Source organism: Mandrillus leucophaeus, unplaced genomic scaffold (assembly GCF_000951045.1).
Source record: "Mandrillus leucophaeus isolate KB7577 unplaced genomic scaffold, Mleu.le_1.0 Scaffold723, whole genome shotgun sequence".
In the NCBI taxonomy this organism is placed as follows: Eukaryota; Metazoa; Chordata; class Mammalia; order Primates; family Cercopithecidae; genus Mandrillus; species Mandrillus leucophaeus.
In genome coordinates, this window is record NW_012107842.1 from 948,879 (window position 1) to 965,767 (window position 16,889).

The following is a 16,889-nucleotide window of genomic DNA, read 5'->3' on the forward strand; positions in this document are numbered from 1 at the left end:
TCACCATGCCTGGCTAATTTTTATATTTTTAGTAGTGACAGGGTTTCAGCATGTTGGTTAGGCTGGTCTTGAACTCCCGACCTCAAGTGATCCACCTTGGCTTCCCAAAGTCCTGAAATTACAGGCGTGATCCACCGCGCCCAGCCCAAATATTAATTTTGAAGTTTTCTTACAATCTAGGACATTGCCAGAATAGCTGCTGGCTGTCTTGAGTTGGAGTCATTACTCATGGATGCATCCCCAGTGCCTATGTGTTCAGTGGCACATAGGAGGCACTGAATAAGCATTTGCTGAATGAATTAATGAATTCAACACTTTTGATTACCTGGTCCCATCCAACTTTTCCCTTCATCCTTCCAACATAAATTTTTTCTGTCTGTGTCACCTTTGGTGGAAAACGTCCTGAATCCCTTAGTACTAAATGGAACACCCAGTCCATTCAGTGCTGTCGATAAAACAAGTTAACACCCATTGTGGAGGAGCGATTGGGCCAGAGTCTTGTTCCTTAGTTCGTTATCTCACCACAATGCAGAGCTCCAGAGAGGGCTGCTTTTCTCTCTACTCCAAAGGTGAACACAGACCCTTCCTCATTATCCCACATCACTACTGAGACCAGAATAACATGTTCAATGAAACCTGCTCGAAGGTTTTTGAGTAAGGAAATAATATAAGGAGAATAACTTAAAATAGGTCACTGGATTTAGCTGCTTTCGGAGCCCAGAGGCCTGAAAATATCCTCAGCTCATGCTTTCTCCCCACCAAAACTACACACTTGGGCTCTTCCAAGTTCAGCTCCCAGGGAACCCCACCTGGCAGGAGGAAGATATTTCATTTCCTTCTAAAGCTCACATTTCAAGATCCCACCCTGCCCTAAAATATGCCTCTTTTTTGGGTGACTGACATTGGGAATGTCTACTCCCTTCTAAGGATATACACCACAAATTAAAGGGAATGGCCTTTATCCTCCAGTGTATACTGAAGCTTGAAATGTACTTGGCATACAGTGGGCCTTGGAAAAATTGACTGAATCACTCGAATCACTTTGCTTCCCTGGTGCAGATGTTACGTTACACTAACATCTTTTGTTCCATGATGGAAATCAGCAATGTGTGTGCCTCTTGGCTTTGACCCTTCCTTCTGCATCTTCCTTTGCCTTAATTTTTAAAGTGCAGCAGCATGAGCGCACTTTAAAGTTTGGTGGCATAGAATTTTACTGGCTATGTGAACATTTAGTGATTAATCACTGGAACAAAGGAGAAACCCAAATATTTCAATTTTGTTCATCCACAACACGTAGTAACCATCAACTGGAACTACCTGGAAATACACAGGAACAGAGTGCTCTTGCAGGGTGCTTAAAAACACCATCTATGCAATCTGTGGGATCAGGCAGACCTGGGTTAGAATCCTGACTCTGCCATTTCTTTGCTTCAGTTCTTCAGCTTTGGACTCTTGAGCAAGGCACTTAACCACAGTAATCTCATTTCCCCATCTAAGATATGAAGATCATGATAGTATCACTTTATAAGGATGGTTTATAAGGGGTTTAAAGCACAGATAATACATGTAAAGACTGGTACTTAGCAAGCATTTGGTAAATATTAGCTGCTATTATATCACCCCATAGGCTGAAATGCTGCATATTACCACTACTACATGGGCATTTTCAAGCAATCTAAGAGGCACCCAGGAGTTGTCAATTTATCTTTATTCCTTTATTTAATCCTCCCCATGTATTATATAAGCTTAGGTATATAATTTCTATTACATAAAGTAGTAAAGGCACAATGTTTACTTACACAATTACACGTAGGGAATTAGCACTTTTGTAAGTCAGAGATGTGAATGTCAACAATTTTAGAGCAGAGCTCATTTGCATGGTCACAAGGTTTTCCCGGCTGCTGTGACTCTGCAGACAGGCATTTCAAAGCAGGCCCCCCAACCAGTGGCATCAGGGGAAGTATAAACAAAGAAAATTACAGATTATTCTGCCCACACCCCAGAAATTTTGATTCAAGTTTGAGATACGGCTAACATCTTTATTTTTCCAAAGCTCGCTGAGGATCTATATGTATAACCAGGCTCTGAACCACTGATTCAGAGCACCATCATTTCTTGATTGGAATGGATGCCTGAGGATAGTAAAACAATAAAGCTAAAATATGCGGACTTTTTTTAGACCCTGAAATTACTGATTTGGTGATGGGTGTTAAGACTGACAATAACAACCATTTCTCCTGTGTGGTCATGGCTTGAGAGAGTCATGTGCTTTCCCTAGGTCATGGATGGCCTTGTTCTCCAGCAGTTCCATCTGCTTGTCGCTTGGTCTCACCACATTGTTCAGCATTGCTCTAACCACAGTCACCAAGGGCACAGATTGCCCACTAGCCCAAGATTTTGGTAAGGAGCCAAAGAACTTTCTAACCAACCATTCACCTGGGCGAGACTCTTGCCTATCACATAACAGAACTCTAAAATAAAAAAAAAAAAAAAAGAAAAGCAGAAGAAGAGGTGGTAAATTGCACTGAGACCACAGTGGGCATTATGGACCAAACTATATCCCCTCAAAATTCTAATGTTGAAGCCCTAACCCCCAATGTGTCTCTATGAAGATAAGGCACTAAGGGAAGTAATTAAAGTTAAATGAAGTCTTAAGGATGGAACAGGACTAGTGTGATGGGACTGGGGTCCTCATAAGAGGAAGAGACATCAGAGGTCTCTCTCTCTGCATACATAAAGAAGAAAGGCCATGTGAGGACACTGCCAGAAGGTAGGCTGTCTGCCAGCCAGGAAAAGAGGCCTCACCAGACACCAACCCTGACGGCACCTTGATCTTGGACTTCCAATCTTCAGACTGTGTGAAAATACATTTCTGTTGTTTAAGCCACCCAACCTGCGTGGTATCCTGTTATGGCAACCCGAGCAGACTAATAGAGTAGATTTAATGTTTTATTTGGTGCATGAAGAGGATTTAAGAAGGCAGCAAATGCTGTCTAGGAAGTTCTGGACTCTTCTGGAGCGGGACCCAACATCTACCCTTTCTTTCTAAGCAAAAAGGTGTGTCCTTCAGAGAAGCAATACACCTCTAGCCAATGTCTTTCATATCTTAGATATTTCAGTTGTCAGCCTTTCCAAATGAAAAATTAGCATCTAGGGATTAACCTACAGTGGCATACTCTCCTTCAGTATAAATACTATACTTACCCAGGCCTAAATACAGAGTAACGATCAAATTTTAATTCTTCAACCTTGGCTTCCACTTCTCCCTATTAAGAAAAACCACATTTTTAATATTTAATCAAGACCAGCTCACCTGTATGAAGTTTAAAAGAGAATAATTTGTGGTTTTGAAGGTAATCTGCTTTTGCAGGTCTCAATACTCAAAATATCCTTATCTAGAATTTTAGGTTCCAAGGAGTCTGGGAAATTAAGGAAGAGATCATTTAATCCTGATACGTAGTCTTGCATTTAAAAGATCCACTAAATGAGTGAATGGCTGTATAGTCAGTCCTCTCACTTTATTAATATTAAAACAGATTCAGAGAGGGTAAGTAATATGTTAGTACAACCATAAAAGAATATCCTCTGTTTAGTCTAGAATTCATGTTGCATGCTGGCAGACACTAACCTTTTTTTGGTTTATAGGTAGTTCCAGTGGGTCAGAAACCATAGACCCACCATATTACTCACTTCTTAAACCCCACAAAATTTCAAGACAGATTATATCTAGATGATGCTTTAAACCTAATTTGTTAAATAAAGCATGCATTTTCATGGCAGGCATCTCTGGAAACAAAGTGCCTGAGGAGCTCAGCCCACAGGCACTTCCAAAGGCCTGTGAACTACCACACAGTCATGCATGCCTCCTTCTTGGCCTATGTGTACCACCTAACTGGCACTTAACCTGTCTCATCGCAGACGTTTAAGTAGCTATTTTTAAGTATCTTTTTCTTTTTTTTTTTTTTTTTTTTTTTTTTTTGAGACGGAGTCTTGCTTTGTCGCCCAGACTGGAGTGCAGTGGCGCTATCTCGGCTCACTGCAACCTCCGGCTCCTGGGTTCATGCCATTCTCCTGCCTCAGCGTCCCAAGTAGCTGGGACTACAGGCGCCCACCACCACGCCTGGCTAATTTTTTGTGTTTTTAGTAGAGATGGGATGGGGTTTCACCGTGTTAGCCAGGATGGTCTCGATCTCCTGACCTCGTGATCCACCCACCTCGGCCTCCCAAAGTGCTGGGATTACAGGCTTGAGCCACCATGCCCGGCCAATTTTTAAATTAATTAATTAATTAATGTATTTATTTTGTGATGGAGTCTCACCATGTTGCCCAGGCTGGAGTGCAAGGGTGTGATCTCGTCTCACTGCAACCTCCACCTTCCGGGTTCAAGCAATTCTCCTGCCTCAGCCTCCCGAGTAGCTGGGATTACAAGCATCGGCCATTGTGCCTGGCTAATTTTTATATTTTTAGTAGTGATGGGGTTTCAACATGTTGGCCAGGCTGGTCTCGAACTCCAGACCTCAAGTGATCCACCCACCTAAGCCTCCTAAAGTGCTGGAATTACAGGCGTAAGCCACCGCGCTTGGCCATTCTTTTTTTTTTAATAGGTGGTTTTTAGTATATACACAGAACTGTGCAACCTTCATCACAATCTAAGTTTTAAAATATTTCATCACCCTGAAAAGAAATCCCATATCATTAGCAGTCACTCCCCATACCCTATTCTCTGGGGACCTAGTCAACCACTAGTCTACCTTCTATCTCCATGGATTTGCCTATTCTGGGCATTTCATATAAATGGAATCATATAAGTTATGGCCTTTTGTGACTGTTTCCTCACACTTAGCATAATATTTTCAAGGTTCACCCATGTTGTAGTGTGTATCATTTCTTTTTATAGCTGAATAATATTCTATTGCATGAATATATCTCATTTTATTCATCTATTCATCAGTCGATGGCCATCTAGGTTGTTCCCATTCTTTGGCCATTGTAAATAATGCTGCTATGAACAGTCATACTCATACACAAGTTTTTATGTGGACACACATTTCTTAGCTTTTTAAAAGATTTGTTTTGTCTCTATTAGCAATGTGCATAAAAGAGATACCATAGCAGGCTGAGACTGCTATCCTTAGAAAGGCCTGTTGCAAGGTTGGCCCCTGGCTTGTGCTTGCAAACTTGGATTTTGGGTGTGTTTCCACCATTCCCTATCTGATAAGGGTAATGTACTATGTCTAAACTGTCTGTACAAACAATGTGGTTTATGCTGAAAACTTGCCTTTCTTCTGGAGGGCTGCGATTTTGCTAGGCCAATGTGCCTATGTAACTGGCTCCCATAAAAACCCTGCATTCCTAGGTTCAGATGAGTTTCTCTGGCAGAAAACATTCATCGCTGGAGAAATTAAGCACATCCCGTGCAAGCTCTATGGGGAGGCCTCTTGGAAGCTCGTACCTCCTTTCCTCCAGACTTCACCCCACACACCTTTTCCCTTTGCAGATTTTGCTCTATATCCTTTCAATGCGATAAGTTTTAGCTGTGAGTATGACTATATCCTGAGTCCTATGAAACTTTCTAGTGAATTACCAAACTTGGTGGTGTCTTTGGGAATCCCCCAGTATAAGCAGATTACAAACTCCTTAAGGTCAAAGATGATACCCAATAATAAAATGTCACATGTCTGGAAAGTGTACCTTCACCCTGAACAGATGAGGAAACCAAAGCTTATCAACCCTGAGAACAGAGGACATGAAACCCATCCAGTACTCTGGGCTCCACATCCTGACACGTCTCCCCACAGCACCAGCACAGTGCCCATAAAGCACATGATTGATCCAGGCCCCCAGAGCTGGCCCACCATGAATGAATGCAATGGAAACGTCATTGAGTAGAATAAATGTTCCTAAAGAATAAAGGAGTTTCTAAAATTGGGTGGGAGGGGGGAGTTCATACACACAAGGAGACTGAGAAAATAAGCAATAAATACTAGGAATGTTACACACAGTAGTTGAAGGATTATTTCGGAAAGATAATCTTTCCAAATTGTAAAAGCAATTACATATTGTTCAGCATCATTCTGGGCCGGATCATTTGGTTGTCATTTCTGTCCTTTATTAATCTAATTCATAATCCCAGACTGCAGGTAATGCAGGCCAATTGCAGTGAAATCAGAAGTGTCTTTCTGTTGTATTGGCCTTAATATTTGCTGAGGCTCTGTCATGGTCCAATCTCTGCTGGGTCCCTTTTGCATGTATTAGTGACAAAGGCTATTCATACATAATGGCTAGCGGCATAGGCCTTGGAATCATACAGCCTCGGTTCAAACTCTAGCTTTGCCGCTTAACAGCTGGTGTTCTTTTTGTTGTTATTTTTTGTTTTGTTTTGTTTTTGAGGCAGAGTCTCACTCTGTCCCCATGCTGGAGTGCAGTGATGTGATCTTGGTTCACTGCAGCTTCTGCCTCCTGGGTTCACGCAATTCTCCTGCCTCAGCCTCCCGAGTAGCTGGGATTAAAGGCGTACGCCACTGTGCCAGTTAATTTTTGTATTTTTAGTACAGACAGGGTTTTGCCATGTTTCCCAGACTGGTTTCAAACTCTCAGCCTCAAGTGATCTTCCCGTTTCGGCCTCCCAAAGTGTTGGAATTACAGGCGTGAGCCACCGTGCCCAGTCAACAGCTGGTGGTCTTAATATCACAGTACCTGTTTCCACACAAATGCACATAAAAGCCCTCAGAATGCCTGGATCATTTAATGTTAGCTATTTTTAAAAAAATCTGGTTGAATAATAACCCAAGGAGTCAGTAGTAATGCCTTTATCTTTAACAACGAGGAAATATCTTACGTATATTTTCTTTCCTAAAAGGTACAAATATTGATCTTGCTAATGAGAGCAAAAATTCTATTTGGTAACCTTTCTCAGAACCCACATGTGTCAGTATTTTGAAAAACAAGTTGGACCTGGTGCCTCATGCCTGTAGTCCCAGCTACTCGGGAGGTTTAGACTGGAGATCGCTTGAGCCCAGGAATTTGAGGTTGTAGTGATCTGTGACCATGCCACTGAACTTCAACCTGGGTGACAGAGCAAGACTGATTCTAAAAAAAAGAAAACCAGACTTTTTTCCTTTTAAGAATTGTTCTAAACTCTGACAATTAAGTGGAAACTTTTCCATTCTTCATGTAATTTCATTGGTGGCTCACTGATCTTCATCTGGTTCAAAATACTATTTTAGGATGGGTGAGATATGGCTCAGCTATTAGCCATGTGAAAAAAATCTGGAAATTTTTATTATTACAGGCTGCTCATGGGCCAACAACATAATAAGGATGTTTGGTAAAATAGTAACAATCTTATATCTTATTTTTAAAAGCACATAGTGTCCAGAGCGTGAATAGTACTCCCACTGCAGTTCCAGTATAATATCACTGCAAAGTTCACCCTCTGCAAAGTGATGCAGTCATGAAGGAGCTAGACACAGGAACCTATAAAGAATGGTGCAAGGACTTAAAGGTGTGATGCCTGGGAAACATACGATTAAGGAGGCCATAATCTCCAAACGTCTTAAAAACTACAATGCAAAAGAAAGACTGGACTTGTTTTGGTTATTTTAAAAGGCAGAACTGATAACAATTAGCATTTACATAGCAATAAATTTCACTTCAAGGTAAAGACTTTTGGATAAGTAGATCTGACCCAAAATAGAAAAAGTTGGCTAATAAGATAGTAATCTCTGTAGTGCTGGAGATATTTAAGCAGAAGCGAGATGAACTTCTTCTGTAAAGGGACTTCACATAGGAAAAGTCTATGACTGAATGACCTCTGTGGCTCTGCCGCTTAAACTGTGGGCACCTGGGGTGCACTGGAGGCACACAAAGACAAAGCCATACCTATCTTCCAGCAGCATCAGTTTAACTCAAAGGTAGGTTAATAGAAACCTTTTAAATTAAAATAAACAGGGATATGTATAGCACTAAGAATAGCAAAATGTGCATAAATTTTTAAAAGATAAAACGTAAGACTTTTAAGAAAGTTGAGGCCAGACACAGTGGCTCCCGCCTGTAATCCCAGCACTTTGAGAGGCTGAGATGGGCGGATCGCTTGAACTCAGGAGTTTGAGACCAGCCTGGGCAACATGGCGAAACCCCATCTCTACCAAAAATACAAAAATTAGCCAAGCATGGTGGCTCATACCTGTAGTCCCAGCTACTTGGGGGGAAAGAGGCTGTAGTGAGCCAAGATCATGCCACTGCACTCCAGTCTTGTAACTAGAATACTGCTTCAGGATAGATGTCTCCAAATCTCTAGACAAATAAAAGCTCTTCTTTCCTCTCAATCATTGGAGAAACTGACAGAAAAGTTTAAGAATCACTGCCTCCAAGTCTCTTCCAATGCTAAGTTGCCATGCTGACAGTCAAGGCTGGAGACACCATATCTCATTCCATTTATTGCTGGATAATTAATAGAGAGGAAGACATTGGAAATTATTTTTCAAATCATTCCTGTTTACTAAATATATTCCTGCAGTCCCATAGCCATACAAATGCATAATATGATGTATTGATGTTTTTTGTATTATATAATATTTTATATTCTTTAGTACTGCCAAATAGGTAGGCTTCTCCAAAGTGTATGAAAGACAGAAACTTGCACAAACCTTAACTTGTAGATATAAAAAATTGCTTGATTTATCAGCTCCTTTAGAGGATACCAAGTTGAAATGTTTGCACCCTCCAGCTTTTGCCAGCTCTGCAGACTTCAGCACATAATCTCGGTCAACACGAACAAATCCCTCCTAAAGGGGAAAAGAACATGAGTTATTTCCAAAAAGCAGCAAGTTCATCTTCAAGATTACTACTTGGCTTGGGTAGCAGGCTGGGAGGCCTGGAGGGATAGAGATCTAAATAAAATGTGTCCAAGCAATACATGAAAGTCAGGCTTAGACCCTGGGAAAGGCTCCAGGTCTGGTCCTCCGGATAGACATACCAGCTTTAGCAGCAAGGCTGGACTGCAATAAGGAAACAAGGACAATGACACTGAAACATAGACACCAAACAAATCTGCAAAGAACAAAGGAAACAAAAAGATCAGGCTGAGAAACTACTTTTAAGCCAGACATTTTTTTTTTGGTCTTAATAACTTTACAACTTTACACTCCTGTCTGTTTTCCGTGTCAATCTAATGTGGTAGGGTCTCCGACTATGGGTGAGGACACTCCCCAGGCACTAAGAGAACAAAGTCTATTTAATTCCCAATTTTCATGTATGCTTTACAATGTACCTCACATATTAGTAAGGTATGCATCCTCAAATTTTTTTATTAATGGGTCTCTGATCAAAAATGTTTGGAGACACCCAATCTAGCTAGATTCAGTCCAGTGAGGGCAGTGGCTGGGTCTTTTTTCTTAATTCATCTCTCAGCATCAGCACATGTCCAGCATATGGTAGATGCTCTAAAAATGAATGAACAAAAATCCAATGAAAGCAGAGAAAAGGTAAATCCAGTCAGAAAAAAACAGAACTAAGTGGCAATAAAAGGGGGAGGGAAGAGAATGACACAAATAACAAAATATAGACTCACTTCCAGGGCCTAGCTGAAAAACATGCACCTTTACCCAGAAAAGGGAATTCCATGGAGTCACAGTCTCTTGAGACCACTATAAATTCTGGCATCTTCAAACCCAAGACAGCTGAAGAGAAGTCTAAAGTCTGTTGAAGCTGAACTTCATAGGTAGTCACAATTACAGAATGAGGTCTTAGAGTAGTAGGAATTCCAAATCTGAAGACTGGACTACTGCCCCAGTGATTGATTGATTGAGACGGAGTCTTGCTCTGTCACCCAGGCTGGAGGGCAGTGGCGTGAGCTCCACTCACCACAACCTCTGCCTCCTGAGTTCAAGCAATTCTCCTGCCTCAGCTTCCCAAGTAGCTAGGATTATAGACACACGCCACTGTGTCTGGCTAATTTTTGTATTTTAGTAGAAACAGGGTTTCATTGCGTTAGACAGGCTGGTCTTGAACTCCTGACCTCAGATGATCCGCCTGCCTTGGCCTTCCAAGGTGCTGGGGTTATAGGCGTGAGCCACCATGCCTGGCCTGATTTCTTTTTTAATTAAAAATTTGCTCCACAGTAGTTACTGATTCTAAATGTTGTATTTGGTAGGGCGATGTGTATCTTTCATAGAATGTTAAAAGGTACCTTAGGAAATATCACATCAAGTCCCCTCATGATGTAGAGGGGAACCAAGGTCCAGTGGGCGGGTGAACTGCTAGCTGGGAAGTGGGAGAGCTGAGAGCAGACTGCAGATTCTAGACTCTAAGCAGTGCTCTCTTCACTGTACCCATGTTCCTTTTTATCACCTACTCTCTTGCTGATGAAAATGACTAATCCGTAATTATGGTAGGCAGAATAATGGTCCCTCAGAGATGCCCACGTCCTAATCTTTGTGAATATGTAAGGTTACATGACAAGGGGGAATTCCATCGCAAATGGTATTTAGGCAGAAGCAAGATGAATCATGCTAAAACAACAACAACAACAAAAAAACTGAATTTATTTCACTAGTCAACTGTGTAATTTTGTTGTAATGAACCCATTATTAAAAACAGAGTTCTAGTGAACTGGCATGAGGGGTAGAAATAGATGTGGAAGAGAAATTCAGTGTTTTAGAAATTCAGTGTTTAGAATTAGGGTGCTAATCAGCTGACCTTGAAACAGAGAGATTAGTCTGAAATATCCACGTGGGCCCAACGTAATCACAAGGGCCCTTAAAAGTAAAAGAGCGAGGCAGAAGAGGACGTTGGAGTGATGCAACGTAAGAAGGGCTTGGCTACCACGTTGCTGGCCTTGAGGATGGGTAGGGGACCACAGGCCAAGGAATGAGGGGTAGCCTCTAGAAGCTGAAAAAGGTATGGAAATGGTTTCTCTCCTACAGCCTCCCAGAAAGGAATGCAGTGCTGTCAACACCTTGATTTTATCTCAGGGAAACCCATGTCAGACTTCCAAGATGATAAATTTGTATTGTCTTAGGCTGCTAAATTTGAGGAATTTACTAAAGCAGCAATAGGAAACTAATACAGACTTCAATTTTAAAACAATAGGCCCATGCAGATTTTTTAACTTTGCATGGAAGTGTATCATAAAAGTAAACATAAGTATAGAGCTCAATAAATTTTCATAAACTGAACATGCTCTGCCACCAGTTCCCAGATCAAGAAATAGAACATTACCATTACTATAAAAGCCTTCCTCATCCTCCTTTCCCATCACTCACAAGTACATTTTTAACTATACCCACCACCTGGAGGACAGTGTTATTTTTCTGCCTTACTTTGTCTACCTTAGTTTATGGGTAATATAAACTTACCTCTTTACTCACGAGTCATCACCATCTCCTTTTGTATACTTTTTGTTGTATACTTTGACATTCAATCCTAAACAACGGACTTGCCAAGCTGTCTATATACAGACTCAAATTCATGCTGTTGCTTTTAAAATCAGTGTAAAGCAAACCAATTTTAATACTCAGCACATCCTAAGAGAGGTGATTACCCTCAGAGCCATCTCCAAATTGAGACTTTAGATGTGCTGAAAGTGTGCCAAGATAAACAGCCCAAAACTACATAGAAAAATGCTAAAACACTAAATTTTTCTTCCACATCTGTTTCTTCCCCTCATGCCAGTTCACCAGAACTCTGATTTTAATGACAGGTTAGTTATTCACAACAAAATGACACAGTTGACTAGTGAAATAAATTCAGTTTTTTGTTGTTGTTGTTGTTTTAGCAAGATTGATTGGAGGGATTATTATAGTCATCTGTTAAAATACTTTTTCTTTCATCCGCTTCTTTAAAAATAAGGGAAAGATTCAGCCAATCACAAGTCTCCGGACCGACGCTGTCTCTCTCACTTAATCCAGAGCCAGTAAAAGGATAATTTGATTAAACTGAGACCCTAATTTATTTGGCTTTAGTTCTGGATCAACCTTTCCTTAATAGAGTGCTGTCGTCTCCAATTGTTTGATGAAAATTAAAGTGACATAAATACCATGGGACTTTTTCAATCTGATTAGTCAGCTAAGGCACATCAATACTACCCCAGCCATCAGACTCTGGCGTCCTTCCTTTCACCCGCCTCGCTAACAACGGACAACCGCTCCTTGAAGGACGAGCACCCACGCTGCTGCAGAGACCCCCACACTTAGCCCATCATCCCTGCTCAATGGGGCCTGTTGACAAGATGCCCATACCTTTCTCCATTGCTGTTCTCTGGACAAAGCTAAATATTGTTTTATTAGCAATCAATGGCTGTTAATCCAAAACGATTTCACAAATCCTCTGAGCCTTCAAGCTGATTATAAATACGCGTTTTTCCAAGCACACTAAATTTTGAATTTCACTTCCGTCACCCTGATGGCGTGGCCTTTTAGCTAGTGAATGAAACTCAAAAGCAAAAGGGTCAACAGCTTTCAAAGACTTAAAAATCAAACTGAAGCGTGGGTCCTGATGACTGACTAGGAGGTATCACACACCAGTTTTCTCTGGAGTGAGGAAGATTCTATTTACAGATGAAAGAAGCGATCTCTAAAAATCTTATTCATGCCCTTTGTTGTTTTCCAATAGCTTGATTTAAAAAACAACAGAAAAAATAACTAAAACAAGCTACTTCATATCTCAGAAACACAATTTTTAGAAAAACTGTACTTAGTTTCCCTAACCATGTGGACAGACGTCTCTTCTGAGAGTATTAAGTCCATATGTCATTCTGTCTTTATGATTCCATAGCCAATGTGTCCTGCTCTAAGCTAGGAATCCGAGTCCCTTCTAAAAAAAGGAATTAATTAAATAAGTTGCCACTATAAAGCCCTTTCCCAGCACCCTCTCAAAAAGAATAAACACAGTATACTACGCTCAGTAGAGATATCCTCATACCCTCCACAACATCAAAGGCAACAAATTCTCCAACGACTCTTAAGTCTTACTAAAATCCAAAGCTACTAAGTATTTCTTCTTTACCAGTGCCTAAAAACTAAAAACAACACTCTGGCTTCAGAACAACTCATCCTAACAAGGTATAGTATTTCAGTGCTGACTGACAGGACAAGTGAGCACATTTAAAAGACTCAAGAAGGTCATGGGGCCAGGCACGATGGTCTGTGGTCCCAGCAACTCACCAGGCTGAGGCAGGAAGATCGCTTGATCCCAGGAATTTGAGTCTAGCCTTGGCAACACAGTGAGACCCTGTCTCTAAAAAATTAATTCATTTACTAAAAAAGTAAATCATGGGGATCTTTTTCCAAGAAGGGTGGGTCTATCATTCTGTAAAGGTCCCACTCAGCCATATTTCTGCTTCAGGTTCTTTCTCCTTCACTCCCTTTTCAATCCAACCCTATAAATTAGATCAGAAAACAAAGATGCTGACAAACACTAAATGGTATAATCTGAGGCACTTTTGTTTGTGTCCTGGTGTCTCTATATTTGATGTTCAATGGTAGGAGAAAGATCTTGGTTAGAGAAGGACCTCTGGATAAATAAAATCAAGCAGATAGTGAGGATTCCTGGGTCAATCTATATGTTCTTGAAAAAGTTTTCCAATTGGGGCATTCTTTCTTCTGTGTTTCATAGAGTCAAAGAATTTTGCAGGCCAGGTGCAGTGGCTCATGGTAATCCCAGCATCTTGGGAGGCCGAGGCAAGCGGATCACATGAACCCAGGAGTTCAAGACCACCCTGGGTGGGAAGCATGGCAAAACCCTGTCTCTACAGAAAAAAAAAAAAAATGCAAAAATTAGCCAGTCATGGTGGCGCGTGCCTATGGTCCCAGCTGCTTTGGAGGCTGAGGTGGGAGGATTGCTTGAGCTGGGTAGGTTGAGGCTGCAGTGACCGAAATCGCACTGCTGCAGTGAGCTGAAATCATACAACTGCACTCCAGCCTGGGTGATGGAATGAGACTCTGTCTCAAAAAAAAAAAGGAAAAATGTTTAAGAATTTTGCAGTAGGAAAGTGGGTTCACTGGTCACCTCCCTCTGACAGACAAGGAGGCAGTGGCCTCCAAAAGCTAACCAGCAAACTCCAGACTCTATAGCTACTTGGCATCCAAACAGGGCCTATGATCTAGGTCCCTTGAACCAGCTAGGACCTCGCCACTTCACAAGCCCCCTCCTAGACATCAAATACAACAACAGAGATTAGAACAAGGGTGGGCAAACTTTTCCTGTAAGGGATCAGACAGTAACTATTTTTAGCTTTGCAGGCCTCTGTTGCAACTATATAGCTCTGCCATTATATTAATAGCACAAAAGCAGCCACAGAGAATACACAAAGTAATGAGCATGGCTGTGTCCCAACACTACTTTATGTATAAAGGCTAAAATTTGAAGTTTTTATATTTTCACATGGTATGACATTATTCTTTTGAATTTTTTAACCATTTAAAAATATAAAGACGTTCTTAGCTTACAGGCTGTATAAAAACAGGTGACAGGCTCTATTTGGCCCACAGACTGTAATGCAAACCTCTGAATTAGAAGAGCAGATCATTCGAATCAGAAGCCATGAGATTCTAATGAGATGGGCCATGAGATGCCTAATAAATGTCCCAGTAACCACATTAATCACATTAATGGCATCATCCACTCAACAGAAAACAGGAACCTGGACTTCTAGAGCCTGCTACTACCAGGTGAAGAGACAAATGAAAAGGTGAAACCACATCGAACCACCTTGAATTCACTAATCAAATCCTTCTTTTGATACAAATAAGGGGAAATGAACTATTCTCACTGGCATCTGTAAGTTTTTATGCTTCACTCCAGGATAATACAGATCTGGTTTTCGAAGACTATTTCAATCTTCACTAGCAAACAAGTTGCTCAGTAAAGCAAGATGAAGGTTGTCTAGGACCACAGTACCCAGATAACCAGCAAGTGAGGAGAATTAATACACCCCACTGCTTCTTGAAAGCAGGTTCAACAAGAAGGACAGGGTTGACTGCATCAGGATCTCCCAAGGAGCCTGCTAAAAAGACAGATTCCAAGCTTCCAAATTCAGAGATTCTGATCCAGTAGATCTGCATCAGGGCCAAGTCAGGGAGCCAGTACATTGATTGAACAACTATGTTCTGTTAATAGGAAAAGGAAAATTAGCATCTACCTAGCTACTACTAAAGGAAATAGTCTTCCAAACAGCTGAAGAAAGGTAATAGACCTTTTCCTAGACCCAGTGTCAATAGAAACCTGAGTAGACTGAATTTTGTGAGTTGGATTATATCCCCCCAAAATGTATATGTTGAACTCCTAACCCCCAGTACCTCAGAATATGACCTTATTTGGAAATAAGTTCGTTGCAGATGTAATTAGTTGAGATCATACTAAATAGGGTGGTCCCTAATCCAGTATGACTAGTGTTCTTATAAAAAGGAAAAATGTGGACATAGACACAGGTATTAAGGGAAAACACCACGTAAACAGACACAAAGAGAAGGCTACCAGCTACAAGACAAGGAGAGAGCCTTGAAACTCAAGGGCTCAGCCTCAGAGCACTGACCAGCCTGCTGAGACCTGGATCTCAGACTTCTAGCCTCCAGAACTGTGAGACAATATATTTCTGTTGTTTAAGCTACTTGGGTTATGGCAACCCTAGCAAACTAATACACTGAACATCACAGAGAAATAAGCCACCTACCCAGAGGATCTCAATACTGAGACAAAAACGCTGAATTTCTTGAAGTTTCTCTGCTGGAAACCCATATATTGCTAAGGCAATATATGGGGTTCCAGTTACAAAATCCGTAGTGAAGCGCACTAGGTTTGCCACTAGCTTTGTAGTACTTATACAATAAACCACCCAGCAAACTCTTTTCTACAAAAAGAGCTGCTGACCCAGAACACCAGCTGGGATGAGCTTGGAAATCTACAACCCCCACTTAAAACACTATTATTACTTAGCCACTTACGAACTGTCACCTCTTTCATATCGGCTAAAGTTATCACAACCTCCCAACTTTATATTGTACCTAGTCCAAATTGGTTTTTTTTTAAAGCCCCCCAAAACAAAAACAAAACACTTTTCTGGTATAAGTGCCAGCTTGTTTTCCACCACTAACCTCTTAAATCATTTAAATCCTAATTCATTTCTAAGCTAGGTGAATAGTCTAGGCTCATTAGTCTATTCTCGCTTACTAGTTAATTACTTTTATCTTTCCAAATTGATTTTAAAGGAGAACGAAAGGTATCAAATAGCCTGAGAGGTGGAGAACCAACCCCATTAAAATAGAAAATTCTGGATAGTAAAGACACACAATTCCTCTGATTAAAATTGCATTACCCAGTCTGAACACGGAAAGCAGTTTAGACTTTTCCCTGGCACACCCTATAATGAGATTTGCCTTATGTCATGAAAATCAACCCTTCTATGCCTAATGCAGCATTTTGTTTTGCTGACTCACCACCAAAACCAGGTTGGCACTTGAGACAAATCTGCAGTGTCCTGGAACAAAAGTTTTTCAATGCTTTTGGAGGGCACACCGCTTGTGACTGTGCCTGGGACAGAAAAGACTGCACCCACTGTTAAGCAGGAACATGACCCTTTCTAGGAGAGATAATGTGCCATTTCCTGGGAAAGTCAAACTTCTCTGTAATCCATAGTTCCCATCACAGAGTTCAAATCCCAGCCGTGTTCCAGGATAGATATGCAGAACTGCAGAAGATATGGAAATACATCTTGATTGAAAGCACACATAGAATTACTCTTTGCATCACAAGGAGGCCCAGAGAAATACAGCTGAATCTAACTACTCGGTTGGTATAAATGAATAGTTCTTCACTATATGCTCCCTTAATGATTCAGGTGAAAGGGCCTGGCTTATAAACCTAAGGAGAGTTCCCACGGCAGTCATAGACAT

At 41.1% G+C, this 16,889-nt stretch overlaps 1 protein-coding gene across 1 annotated transcript in view; it reads right to left on the reverse strand.

The window, feature by feature from the left end:
• Positions 1–1,689: 1,689 nt before the first annotated feature.
• HTATIP2 (HIV-1 Tat interactive protein 2, 30kDa) overlaps positions 1,690–16,889 on the reverse strand; it is an 18,523-nt gene continuing 3,323 nt past the window's right edge. Inside the window, exons 3-5 of the mRNA XM_011965415.1 lie at positions 8,649–8,786; positions 3,205–3,266; positions 1,690–2,471 (exon numbers count right to left, since the gene is read on the reverse strand). Of these exons, the coding sequence (XP_011820805.1) occupies positions 2,246–2,471; positions 3,205–3,266; positions 8,649–8,786 (426 nt within the window). The 3' untranslated portion in view covers positions 1,690–2,245. The remainder of the gene's footprint in view (positions 2,472–3,204; positions 3,267–8,648; positions 8,787–16,889) is intronic.